Here is a 12,682-nt window from a genome sequence, read left to right as displayed (position 1 = left end):
AATTACACAAAAACAATTGATTAGGCTATATCCGGGAGACAGTTAAAATGCTGGTTCACAATAAATCGTTCTCGTTGTCGTTTCCGTTATTTAACAATATTTCCGTTCTCGTTCCCGTTCCCGGTTTATTGTGAACCAGTCTTAAGCTGCTCAGAAGTGTATATGATACCTACGAACCTCGGAAAGTGGAGAGATGGCGTCGCAGAGTACACGTGGGAATGTTTTTACTACGAGTCGTAGCGTCGAGGTACCAGAATGTTGCATTGCAGATCAGCCGGCTGAAGCAAGAGTATCGAAGTGGGTGGTCGAGCCTCCCTCCTTACCCCACAGCCCCTGCCTTATGTCCTTCCATTTGTCTGTGCAATTATTGCTCGTGGTATTATACTCGCAGTCATTGGTTTCGTGTAATTTGTGCGATCTTGAGGGTCTATCGATTCGCCGTTGGTTGGGAGTTCATGAATTGTCCTGCTCCAGAATGAAGTGAGGGTCGCTAGGGCAACGGACACATGTTGGCTGTAGTGGACAGCATCAAAACGACCCGTAGTCTAGTCTAGTGCATGCTCAAAAATCCGATAAAAACGACGAGAGAGCAGGCATACTGTAACTACAACGTACGTGTTCCACATTGTAAATACTTATCTGTTTGATCCTATTCCTAGTTCAAATAGGCTTAAGAACTACATTAACGTTCAATTTGCACTTTAAATTCAATTCAGTTCAAGGTCATAGTATCTTACAAACACTTTCCAATAAATACAGGAACATATGAATTACCTAAATAATTCAGAAATGGGGTAAAAAGTAACTGGAATTAAAATAAACCGAAATCATGACATAAAAACGATATTATTTGCAATATTCAAACTCAATAAACTAATAGAAGAATATGCAATGAAAATGAAGAGTTCGCGGGAAAAACGATGAATGTCACAGTTTTGTTAAGGTTGATGTCATTATCTAATTCAATGGATCACTACGAAATTTAATGTTGTTCTTATTAAAAATGGTAAAAAGGAGAATTATCACCACGAATACAGCAATCCTTTCCTTTATTTTCTATAGAAACAGCACTACATCTTGCAGTTATAGACTCAATTAGATCATTATCTAAGTCTTAACAGAAATGTGACATTCATCGTTTTTCCCGCGAACTCTTCAAATGTAAACCGACAAATAAAAAAAAATACTTTTGTGCGAGATCGTGCGTATTTGCTTGTTTTCCGCACAGAACCAATACGCGGTAAGTGTGAAATACCACATTCAGTATTCCCAACGTAACACACATAACAATTTCCCTCTTCTTACCGCTTAAGCGCGACATTCATTTTACTGCTTTAGGCTTTTAACATATTATTTTTAGAGACGTCTAACATAGTAATAATTATAAATTGGAAACTTACCACTGCAATTTCACCTAAATTGCAATGTTAATTATTGTTTTTAAATATTTGCAAAAATTAAGTAAAGCCTACTACTCCACGAAACTTATTGTATTCCTGATACAAGTAACATTAAGGAAGCCGTGAAAAAATCAACAAGATTCCAGACGCCGATGTTATTACTGCAATATGTTATATAAATAATATTGTTAGAATATTAAAATGAAAAATAAATCATTACATAACATTACCGTTTGTTTTAAGTTCGCATTTATAGACTGGGGGGAAAAAAGACAGACGTATATCACGGCCTGCTGGAGTATAGTAAACACAGAAAATATTTTATAGCAACAATGTTGAAGAAAGATATTTTGGTTTTCCGAAGTTGCCGTCAATAAACAGAAACCAACTTGGAGATTTCATTGCAACTAATTAGAAATTCGTCTTTCAGGTATGTAATAAACGATCTTCGCACAAAATAATGTACGATACACAAGCGGTATGTTTGTTTTCATGTTCTCGGAAATTAAAAAAGCTCAACTACGTTTCGCTTTTTCAATCTTTTCCTCGACCATGAAAACGTCAACATACCGCTCTTGTAACGCATATTACTATTAAGGCACAAGATATAATAAAGAGTAAACTAGCAATAAACAATAAAATTATTGAAAACATTCGCTCATTTAGTTATCTAGAACGCTTACTTTCCTTTTAAAATGAAAAATATATACATCAACAAATTAAAACGGATCAACCAATGGTCTAAATCCATATACAGGGTGTAATGATATAAATTGCCAGAAAAAAATATTGGTGATAGAGCATAAATTACTGAACAAAAAAACCGAATAAAATTTTTCTGTAACTTTAGTGCTTTCCCTAGAAAAAAAAAAATTATATGTGAGTAATGTTTTTCGAAATGATAGTAGACCGTCATGGTATATCTATAATGTGATAACTTGAGCTACTCAAAATCATAATTTTCCTTGCTGTGTATACTTAAAATATTGTGCTCATTGTATGTTTTGTACTTTATTTTATTTTCTTCTTCTTCTTCTTCTTATTATTATTATTATTAGCCACCAGCATAGCTCAGTCGGCTAAGGCGTTTGTCTATCGACCTGGGGTTGCGCTCGGGTGTGGGTTGAATTCCCGCTTAGGCTGATTACCTGGTTGGTTTTTTCCGAAGTTTTCCCTAATCGTAAGGCAAATGTCAGGTAATCTATAGCGAATCCTCGGCCTCATCTCGCTATCACTAATTTCATCGACGCTAAGTAACCTCGTAGTTGATACAGCGTCATTAAATAACCAAGTAAAAATATTATTATTATTATTATTATTATTATTGGCCACCAGCGTAGCTCAGTCGGCTAAGGCGTTTGTCTGCCGATCCGGAGTTGCGCTCGGGCGTGGGTTGAATTCCCGCTTAGGCTGATTACCTGGTTGGTTTTTTCCGAAATTTTCCCTAATCGTAAGGCAAATGTCAGGTAATCTATAGCGAATCCTCGGCCTCATCTCGCTATCACCAATTTCATCGACGCTAAATAACCTCGTAGTTGATACAGCGTCATTAAATAACCAAGTAAAAATATTATTATTATTATTATTATTATTATTATTATTATTATTATTATCCATTTTGAACCTTGTGTACACTACTTTTAACACTTGAATATAAGCAATTGATTAACTAGCGGACTTACTCGTGTTAATTATGTAATACGACCACACAGATGTATACAAACTCACAGGCAGATCATTCCAAACACGTTACAAAGAACACATTAAAGCAATAACCAGAGGACACAATACATCTACATACGCCGATCACATAACCAATGCTAACCATACATACAATAACATAAATGCGGACATGGAAATCCTACACATACAACCCAAGAACCAAAAACTCAACACACTAGAACAATACGAAATATACAAACACACTAAAACACACCCCGATCAAATTCTCAACACACAGATCAATTTCAGTACACACACACTATTTGACTCCACTTTTCAACACCTTTCAACAATCAAACGCACCCACATAACAGTCAGAGAAGTTCGAGATGACGCCGAGATCTAGTAGGCTCTGAGGATGGTGTGATGAAGCACCGAAACAGCTGTAAGCCGCACAAACTTACATAATTAATACGAGTAAGTCCGCCAGTTAATCAATTGCTTATTATTATTGTTATTATTATTATTATTATTATTATTATTATTATTATTATCATTATTATTAATGCCGCTGCTATTATACATACTACTAATCCATAAAGTACAGAATTGGGTAAGAAGCAAGTAAGATAATTATTAAGTCACACAGCGTTTGTGTGCACTCAATGTTGGTTGCTTGGCGGTTGTGAGCCCACTTTGAGATCTGTGGATATAGAGCGAAAGTTCGATTTGCAAGATAATTATTATTTTAAAAGTAAAAATAGAGAAACAGGGCGTTCCCAGGTTACAGAAAAAAGTACCGGGGCGGCCCCCTGGCACGACTACACCCTTTCTTTTAACTGATGTCAGTGATTCCTAACTTGTCTGAAAGAGGACGTCCACTATTTCCGAATTGAAGATGAATAGATTGTACACCCGGACATCCGGTATCGAGTATCATCCTGACACTTGTGGTCCAGAGATGTGGCAACACAGGAATTCCAACCGAACGCCTTCAACTTCTTGTTTCATGCCCCCCCCCCGCTCCTCGTGGCCCGGGCTAGAGGAACCCCCGCCTCCAAGGCCGCCGCAGTTGCCGCAAAGGAACAGGTAGACCAAAGCGAGAAACCGCATCGGCTATGGATGCAGATGAAGTGGACACACGGGCTACTCAACGTCGCTTCCCTTCCCAATTCCACATACACAAAAGATCTCTCAGGAAGTGGGTCTATATTTCATTATGACATCGTGTATATTAATAAACGTCTTTGATGATAGTTAAGCATTAAATTAATAAGCCATGAAAATACTCAGTTAATATTTTATGCTCGACCATGCCGAAATGTACTAATTATACACCTGGTAGCAGTCCTTTAATGCATGTCATTAAAGTACACCTACTCATTAAAGTACAGGTCTTCAGCCAATGATAACTCAGCTTACATGTGTTCAGCCAATGACAAGTCAGATTTATACCGTTATAAAACCGCAAGTATCGATTATTCTCGGATATGCAATCGAAAGAGAATTAGCGAAAAGTCACGGAGGCTGGAAATCCAATACTGTCGCAGAAGGTTATGTTCTGTTACTATAATAATTAGCGTTAATTGCAAATAATATTCAAATAAATTCAATTTGTCATCTCGTTTTTCAATGTCGAATTCAATAATCAAGGTTATAATATTATAATATTATCAAGTTTAACGGGATTACGTCAAGGTCAATGACATTATTATTCCTCGGAAAAAATCAATACTTTTGAGTCTGCGCACATCTCACAATTCACGACCTAGAACAAGGTCACTTCCGATCTTGTCGGATACAAATAAAATATATACATCTGAATACCGGTAATTTCAAGTTAGAAGTATGGTCGAGCTTAAAAAGTCGTATGAAACTCGCCTATAATGGTAATTAAGAAGCTCGTATGAAAATTATGAAACTCGCTTGCGCTCGTTTCATAAACATCCATACTCGCTTCTTAATTACTATCATTATAGGCTCGTTGCATAATGTACTATTACTATATCATGAACGTATCATAAGTAGAACGATATATGTATATACGATACTAATTATTCTGACCATAAGGTCAAAAAGGAGATATTCCAGATATAAATCTAAATCGTTTAAGGGTTTAGGTACAGCTTACAGCAGCAAAATTTTTTGAACTATTCAACATTTTTTTCCTCCATTACTATATCTTATACAATAATGAAAATTGATATGTGTAAAACACTGTCCTTCTGCTATAAAAAAAAAAAGGTAAAAGGTAAAGGTATCCCCGTAACATGCCATGAAGGCACTTGGGGGGCATGGAGGTAGAGCCCCATGCTTTCCATGACCTCGGCACGAGAATGAGGTGGTGTGGTCGGCACCACGCTCTGACCGCCTTTTACCCCCCGGGAAAGACCCGGTACTCAATTTTATAGGAGGCTGAGTGAACCTCGGGGCCGTTCTGAAAGTTTGGCAACGAGAAAAAATCCTGTCACCACCTGGGATCGAACCCCGGACCTTCTAGTCCGTAGCCAGCTGCTCTACCAACTGAGCTACCCGACCTAATGGAAAAAATTTAGATTAAAAAAAATTTTATATATATATATTTTTTTTTTTTTCAAAATTTAAAATTGTAGCAATTCACTGTGCAGTGATGAAGCGTTTCCCTCATAATTCATTATCTTGTTAACGTTTTCATGTTCTCTCTCTTTTATTTTATTGCTGAAACTCATGTTTACAATATCATGCTCTTTCAACTACATTGCTTAATAAATATTTTTTTTATTGTGTGTTAGAAGAAAATACTGATATTTAACCATGTTTTTAATGAATTTATTTTTTATCAGACAATCTGTCAAAGGTAGAGAAGTGATCTTGCATCATAATGTAGATATGACATGCATAAATACACACAAAAAATTTCATCACATAATGTTGGATTGTTTTTGAGTTATGTGGGAAACGCTTCATCACTGCACAGTGAACTGAATTTTGAAAAAAGAAAATACAAATATTTTTTTTTTAAATCGTAAAAATATTTTCTTCACATAGCAGAAGAACAGTGTTTTACACATACTAATTTTCATGTTTGTAAAAAATAAAGTAATGGAGGAAAAAAATGTTGAATACTTCCAAAATTTTAGTACTGTAAGCTGTACCAACCCTTTAAATAATGGTTACTGGAAAAAGAGCCAGTTTTCTCGCATTAATTTATTGTAAATAGAAAATTTGTTGTCTTTCTACTGAATAAAAGACAATTTAACCTCATCTAATTTTCAACCCCTAAATTTACAGTTATTACAAGTTGATTTGTCACTCGCGCCATAACCCTGTTTTTTTTTTATTTTTATGAAAACTACGCCACTAGAACCAGGGTGAAATGCTTAAATCTAATAAAAAAGTACCACTAATCTAAACGAGTGTGAAATTATCCAGGCAAGTAAATTTCTAATTGCATGCACGATTTTATTGCCAAGGACTTCCATACTCACTAAAGTTTATGACAGCAGTATAACAATTATAAGAGTTCTCGCATATGCTGTGGAAAGTCAAGGCTAAGGGATATCAGTGGTATCCAAACCTATTGTAGAACTAATGTAAGTAAAGGTTTCAGTATCAAATGCATATCGAAAAGAAAAGTCTTCAGATTTATTGATCACAACACAACTGGGGGGGGGGGGGAATGTTGGGTAGAAAATTGTGGGATATAATTCAGTGGACATCATAGATTGAATACTATACTGTTTGTAAGTGACATTCTTATGTTAGCAGAAATTGAAAATTACCTGCAACAATTAATATACAGGGTGTTTCAAAAATAGAGGGCGTAATTTCAGATATGTATTCCCCATATGTAGACAATACAAAAAGTTCATTACAACATGTGTCCGGAAATGCTTGGTTTCCGAGTTATGGCCTTCAAAACAGTGATATCCACTGGAACGTTTTTCTTCCCGCAGGTAGGTGTCGTGACAGAAGATATAAACAGAGGACACTCTGACAGTTAATTCCGAGACGAAGGATACATTGAATGTTGTGTTTGGCGTCGTACTGTGTGACATGTACTCAAATCAGGCGGCAGAAGTGCACGTCATGTACGGTAAGGCGGACGGCAATGCTGCGCTGGCTCATCGTTCGTACCAGGAGAAGTACCCTGATCGACGGATAGTTAGAGGTGGCTCAATTGCTTGGCCTCCACGCTCACCTGATTTGAACCCTATCGATTTCTATTTGTGGGGCTATTTAAAATCATCGTCTCCGGTGCCTGACATGGAATCCCTTCGGAATCGAATTGTGGCAGATTGTGAGGAAATACGCAATACTCCTGGAATTTGGGATCGTGTTCGCAGGGCCATGAGACATCGATATGAGGCCTGTATTCAAGCAGGAGGTGGACATTTTGAACATCTGCTGTAAAGGTAACTAACTGCGGAAAGAAAATCTTTCCAGTGAATATCACTGTTTTGAAGGTCGTAACTCGGAAACCAAACATTTTAGGACATATGTTGTAATGAACTTTTTGTATTGCCTACATATGGAGAATACATACCTGAAATTATGCCCTCTATTTTTGAAACACCCTGTATAAATTCCAGGGCTCTGGTTCAAGAAAGAGCAAATTACAAATTGTAGGCGCAAAAATTTACAAATCTACATACTGTATTTACAAATTTTTGTGTTTCACAAAGATACTCTTGCAAATTTGTAAAATTGTAATAACAGGTTCCAGACCATGATTCAATTGTCATATGTTTATAATTTTACAAATTTACAAATTTTTAAACAAATTCTTACTCTACTCTTGATATAGGTAAACAACGGAATTGTAGGTTATATTACTTTAGATTCTTGTTGTGCAGGTTGAAATAGTTAGAAAGTTTTCAAGAATCTACAAGAATAATTTGTTAATAGAAAGTACAAATCCCACAATCACTACTAGTTGAAAATGGAGTCCGATGAATTTATCGCATTTCAAACACATAGGCGAGACATAGAGAACACTATCATTTTTCAAATGTCAGGTAAAGCCAGCAAGGAATTGTACGAATTATTACATAATGACAAGTCTCCTAACTTAAGTAATTTCGCAGTTAAGATGCGAAGCCAAACAGTACAGGCGATCTAGAGCTTTTTAAGTGATTATTTATAATAAGTGCTAAGCCATAGTTACCATATGAAAGCTTATATCACATATTTTACTTGATTTGAAATGTTTAATATAGTGACATGCCGCATTAGTTTTGTGCATCCCTAAGCGAAAGAGAAGCCAAGTTCATATGAAATAACCACGTCCGAAATATTGTGAAAGAGGTGAATGGATCACATTTACCTCCCCTCCCTTATGTTCATGTCTGGTCTAAGGAAATCAGTCAATTTATATGACTTGATTTTCGAAACACGGACCCTAAGAACATTATCAGCATGCTAGAGCACAGAATTCAGTCTATCTTTCCGCTAAAACATTAAGGCCCAATTGTATAAAACTCCCTGACTAAAGATCAATTTTGATCGAAGATCGGAAAGTGAACCGAGTTCAGACACTTTTTCTATTGTATAAAACTTTTCTGCGATCAAATTACCTAGGTTCAAATGCAATCTAAGTTCACGTGAAAAGGACTTGGCAACATCGCATAAACAAGTGAAGTATGTGATGCGCAGGCCATGTTGTACAGGTTTGTTCAGTGTAGCCAATTTAGCGACTTTAACTCTTTTTCGACGACAATTTCTTTTAACTTGTATATTGCTTAAATAGGGATTTAGCGAACTTTTTAGCGCCTCATAGTGACAAACTTTAATCTTTCTTTGTTGATAATAAGAAATCTAGCGACTTTCCAGCTACTTTTTGGCGACTTTCCGCACACTCTGTTGGAGACACTGGTTTGTTTTGTGCGTTGTAAATAATGGCGGACAATAAGAAGAAGATTGACCATTCTCCAAATTGTTATGTTATGGTGTTTGATACTGCTAAACATAATAAAGCTTCATAAAACGACAATTTTCGTTTAGTAATATAGTTAATTGAACATTTATGAATGTACCTATCATATCCATGAATAATTAATGGTTGTTATAAACATAATATAATAAAGGTTATGTTATTTGATACTGCTGAACACGATAAAGCCTTATAAAATATAAGAATGTTTGTATATTAAGGCAAGAAATTGAAAAAAATGTATGTATATATATATATATATATATATATATATATATATATATATTAATAATAATGGTTATTCTTTTTGCACAATCTGCCACTCGTATACTTCAAACAGAAATAACTGAACTTGGATCATCTACGATGAAAGAGTAATGGAACGGAGAAAAATTCTCTCCGGCGCCGGGATTTGAACCCGGGTTTTCAGCTCTACGTGCTGATACTTTAACCACTAAGCCACACCGGATACCACCCCGGCGCCGGACAGAATTGTCTCTGATTAAGTTCCAACTCTTGGGTTCCCTCTAGTGGCCGCCCTCTGCACTACGTCATAGATGTCTATGAACATAGGACCGAAGTCCACACATGTGCTGGGGTGCACTCGTTATGAGTGACTAGTTGGCCGGGATCCGACGGAGAGAATTTTTCTCCGTTCCATTACTCTTTCATCGTATGATGACGCAGAATATCTGCATGGAAATATCATATGTACTCCGGTACATTAAAATAATATATATTGGATCATCTAACTTAATCGGAGAAATTTCTTCAGTCAAAATTGACTTTAGTTTAAGACAAATTAATCTCAGATTAGACTTTATACAACACAAAATTCCAAGTTCAGCTAAAACAAGGATCAATTTAACCTCTGATCTAAGATTAAATGGTTTATACAATCGGCCCTAAGTAAGTTTTGTAAGCTTGGATTTAATTCTGATATTGAAAAACACTCACCATTCGGGTCTCGATGTCGATGCCCGGCCTGTGCTTGATCTTGGCGACGCTGCGGCGCTCGCCGCCCAGGACGGGAGTGCACAGGAAGTAGCGAGAGCTGCGCCGGCCGTCACGCCGGTACCGGTCCAACTGCCTCATCACGTGCACCGGCGTCTTGGCCGCCGCCTCGTACAGCCGACGCACCGCCTCCGACCGCGTGGACGAGCAGAAGAGGTTCTTGGTGGCCGTGACGTCCGTGCATGACGAGAAGTGCTCCGTGCGCAGGCTGAAGGACGTGATGTCGCTCTCCGCTGTAACAAACACACCCACAGATCTTTTGAATATTCATTCATTTCCATTTCCACTTCATTAAAAACACTGTACATGCATATAATATCTACCCTCATTATTTATTATACAGACACATACCTATATCTTTATACACATACATCTGTACTTACACGTATTCATTCTTCTATCCTGCCTGCCTCTGTATCTGCCATTATATCTTTCTACTTATTTATTTAAGGGAACGCATAGGTGAAATTACTAAATCTTACAGTTTTCATTTTTTTTTCTCAAAGACCAAGGACACCAGAATAAAATTATGTGACACGTTTCCTTATTAAGATGAAATAAAATGCAGGATTTTTTTTCAACGTGATTTTCTTTAATTTTCGACGTGTGGAACTATTTATATATTAATTAATTGAATTTTTTTCAACGTGATTTTCTTTAATTTTCGACGTGTGGAACCATTTATATATTAATTAATTGAATTAATATATAAATGGTTCCACACGTCGAAAATTAAAGAAGATCATGTTGAAAAAAAATTCCTGCCATTTATTTCATCTTAATAAGGAAACGTGTCACATAATTTTATTCTAGTGTCCTTGGTCTTTGAGAAAAAAAAATGAAAACTGTAAGATTTAGTAATTTCACCTATGCGTTCCCTTAAACGACAAAGAGTACCATGATACAATAGAGTAAATGCCTTGAGGCTTAGTGATACATTGTTGTTAGAGTGAAAAATAACAATTTGAATTATATTGAAACACATGATATTAAACAAAGTAACGTCAAGGAGATGCGAATTAGTTATGGTCCATATGTATGATGCCTGAAAATAGCTATTGAGCCTTTGAGTGCTGCAATTGTTAGATCTTTTAAAATACTTTTATGCAGGCCAAAAGATTTACAGAAGTCGACTAGGAACCGGGGTATGGTCCCACGGGCTCCTATCCTTAGTCCCGTAATGACGATGGATTCCAGATGGTATTTGTCCTTATAAAAAACTGATGGAAGGTTCATATATATTCCCTTTTTTCCTCGTGTACTTCTTTGGCTGGTGTCCGTGCGATTCGAATCTCACAGTAGGGTCTATGATGTAACCTTCAAGAGAGGGAGGTTTAAATGCAATTATGTCGATTCTTTGATTACTGCCCTCACTGGATATGCCGTGTACTTCTTCATATACTGAATAACCTTTGTTCCTTAAGGCAGTTCCCATTATAGATTGTACTGTATGATGCCGCGTATTTCGTAGAAGTTCATCATGTGAACAGACCCCCAGGACATGGGCAAGGGTTTCAATCTCCCTGTCGCAACGTCGACAAAGGTTACTGCCTATTTACCTGCGTTACTACTTAGCGATCTATCTAATAAATTAACCCACAAAACGAATCTAACCAAACAAATAAACAAACTTAACCAACACATTCAACCAATCCAAGTCAATCAAATCAAATGACTTAGGGCCAGTTGTATAAACAGTTAATCTGAAATCAGGCGGTGAAATTAACCGTCAGTCAAAATGAACACATATTTTGGTTTATAAACGTTAATCCAAGATCAATTCGTCTTGATCTAAGATAATATCTGCAATGCTTGGGAAAAGTGACATAAGTCAGTTTCCACAAATCTTTTTTGATAATTTATTGACAACTTACACTGGTTTATGTCGATTTGATTTTTTTCTGTATGAATTATTGTAATGGGAGAAATACTTATGCATTTTTTTCCAAGCGAGCAGATGTTCCGTAAGTTGTCAATAAATTATATCAAAAAAGGTTTGTGGAAACTGACTTGTGTCACTTTTCCCGAGCACTGCAGATATCTAACTAACGATTTTTCTCGGTTCAGTTTCAGTGAAACGTACAGCAGAGTCCGTATAGGCCAGTTTCTGTCGAATTATTTTCCAGTTTACTTCGGGCTAAAGCAAGGAGATCCACTATCATCTTTACTGTTTAACTTTGTTATAGAATATGCCATTAGGAAAATCAAATAAAACAGAGAGGGTTTAGAATTGAAGGGTTAAATCAGCTGCTTGTTTATGCGGATGACGTGAAAATGTTAGGAGAAAATCCATAAACCAGTGGTCGTCAGCACTCGCTGAAATGGGTAAAGGGTAAGCGGAGCAACATGATTTGCCCCGTCGTGCAGCAGAAAGAGGTAGAGAACGCATCCGCCATCAGCCACGAATGCACCCTGGTACTGTAAGAGACCTACGGGTAAGAGACCCTAACCCGAGAGTGCACTGAGTTGACGACAGCTGCCATAAACTATTAGGGAAAACACGGGAATTTTACTTTAGGCAAGTAAAGAGATGGAATTAGAAGTAAATCCCGAAATGACAAAGTATATGATTATGTCTCGTGACCAGAATATAGTACTAAATGGAAATTTATCCTTTGAAAAGATGGAAAAATTAAAATATCTTGGAGCATCAGTAATAAATATAAATGACACTCGGGAGGAAATTAAACGCAGA

The 12,682-nt window shown here is 36.6% G+C and overlaps 1 protein-coding gene across 1 annotated transcript in view; it reads right to left on the bottom strand.

Annotated features, from left to right (window-relative positions):
* The window catches only part of gukh (GUK-holder), a 637,347-nt gene that overhangs the window by 85,426 nt on the left and 539,239 nt on the right, over positions 1 to 12,682 (bottom strand). Inside the window, exon 2 of the mRNA XM_069844395.1 lies at positions 9,931 to 10,220. Coding sequence (XP_069700496.1) covers positions 9,931 to 10,220 — 290 coding nt within the window. The remainder of the gene's footprint in view (positions 1 to 9,930; positions 10,221 to 12,682) is intronic.

This window comes from Periplaneta americana, chromosome 13, assembly GCF_040183065.1.
Source record: "Periplaneta americana isolate PAMFEO1 chromosome 13, P.americana_PAMFEO1_priV1, whole genome shotgun sequence".
Lineage (NCBI taxonomy): Eukaryota > Metazoa > Arthropoda > Insecta > Blattodea > Blattidae > Periplaneta > Periplaneta americana.
This window is presented reverse-complemented; position numbering and strand designations above follow the sequence as displayed.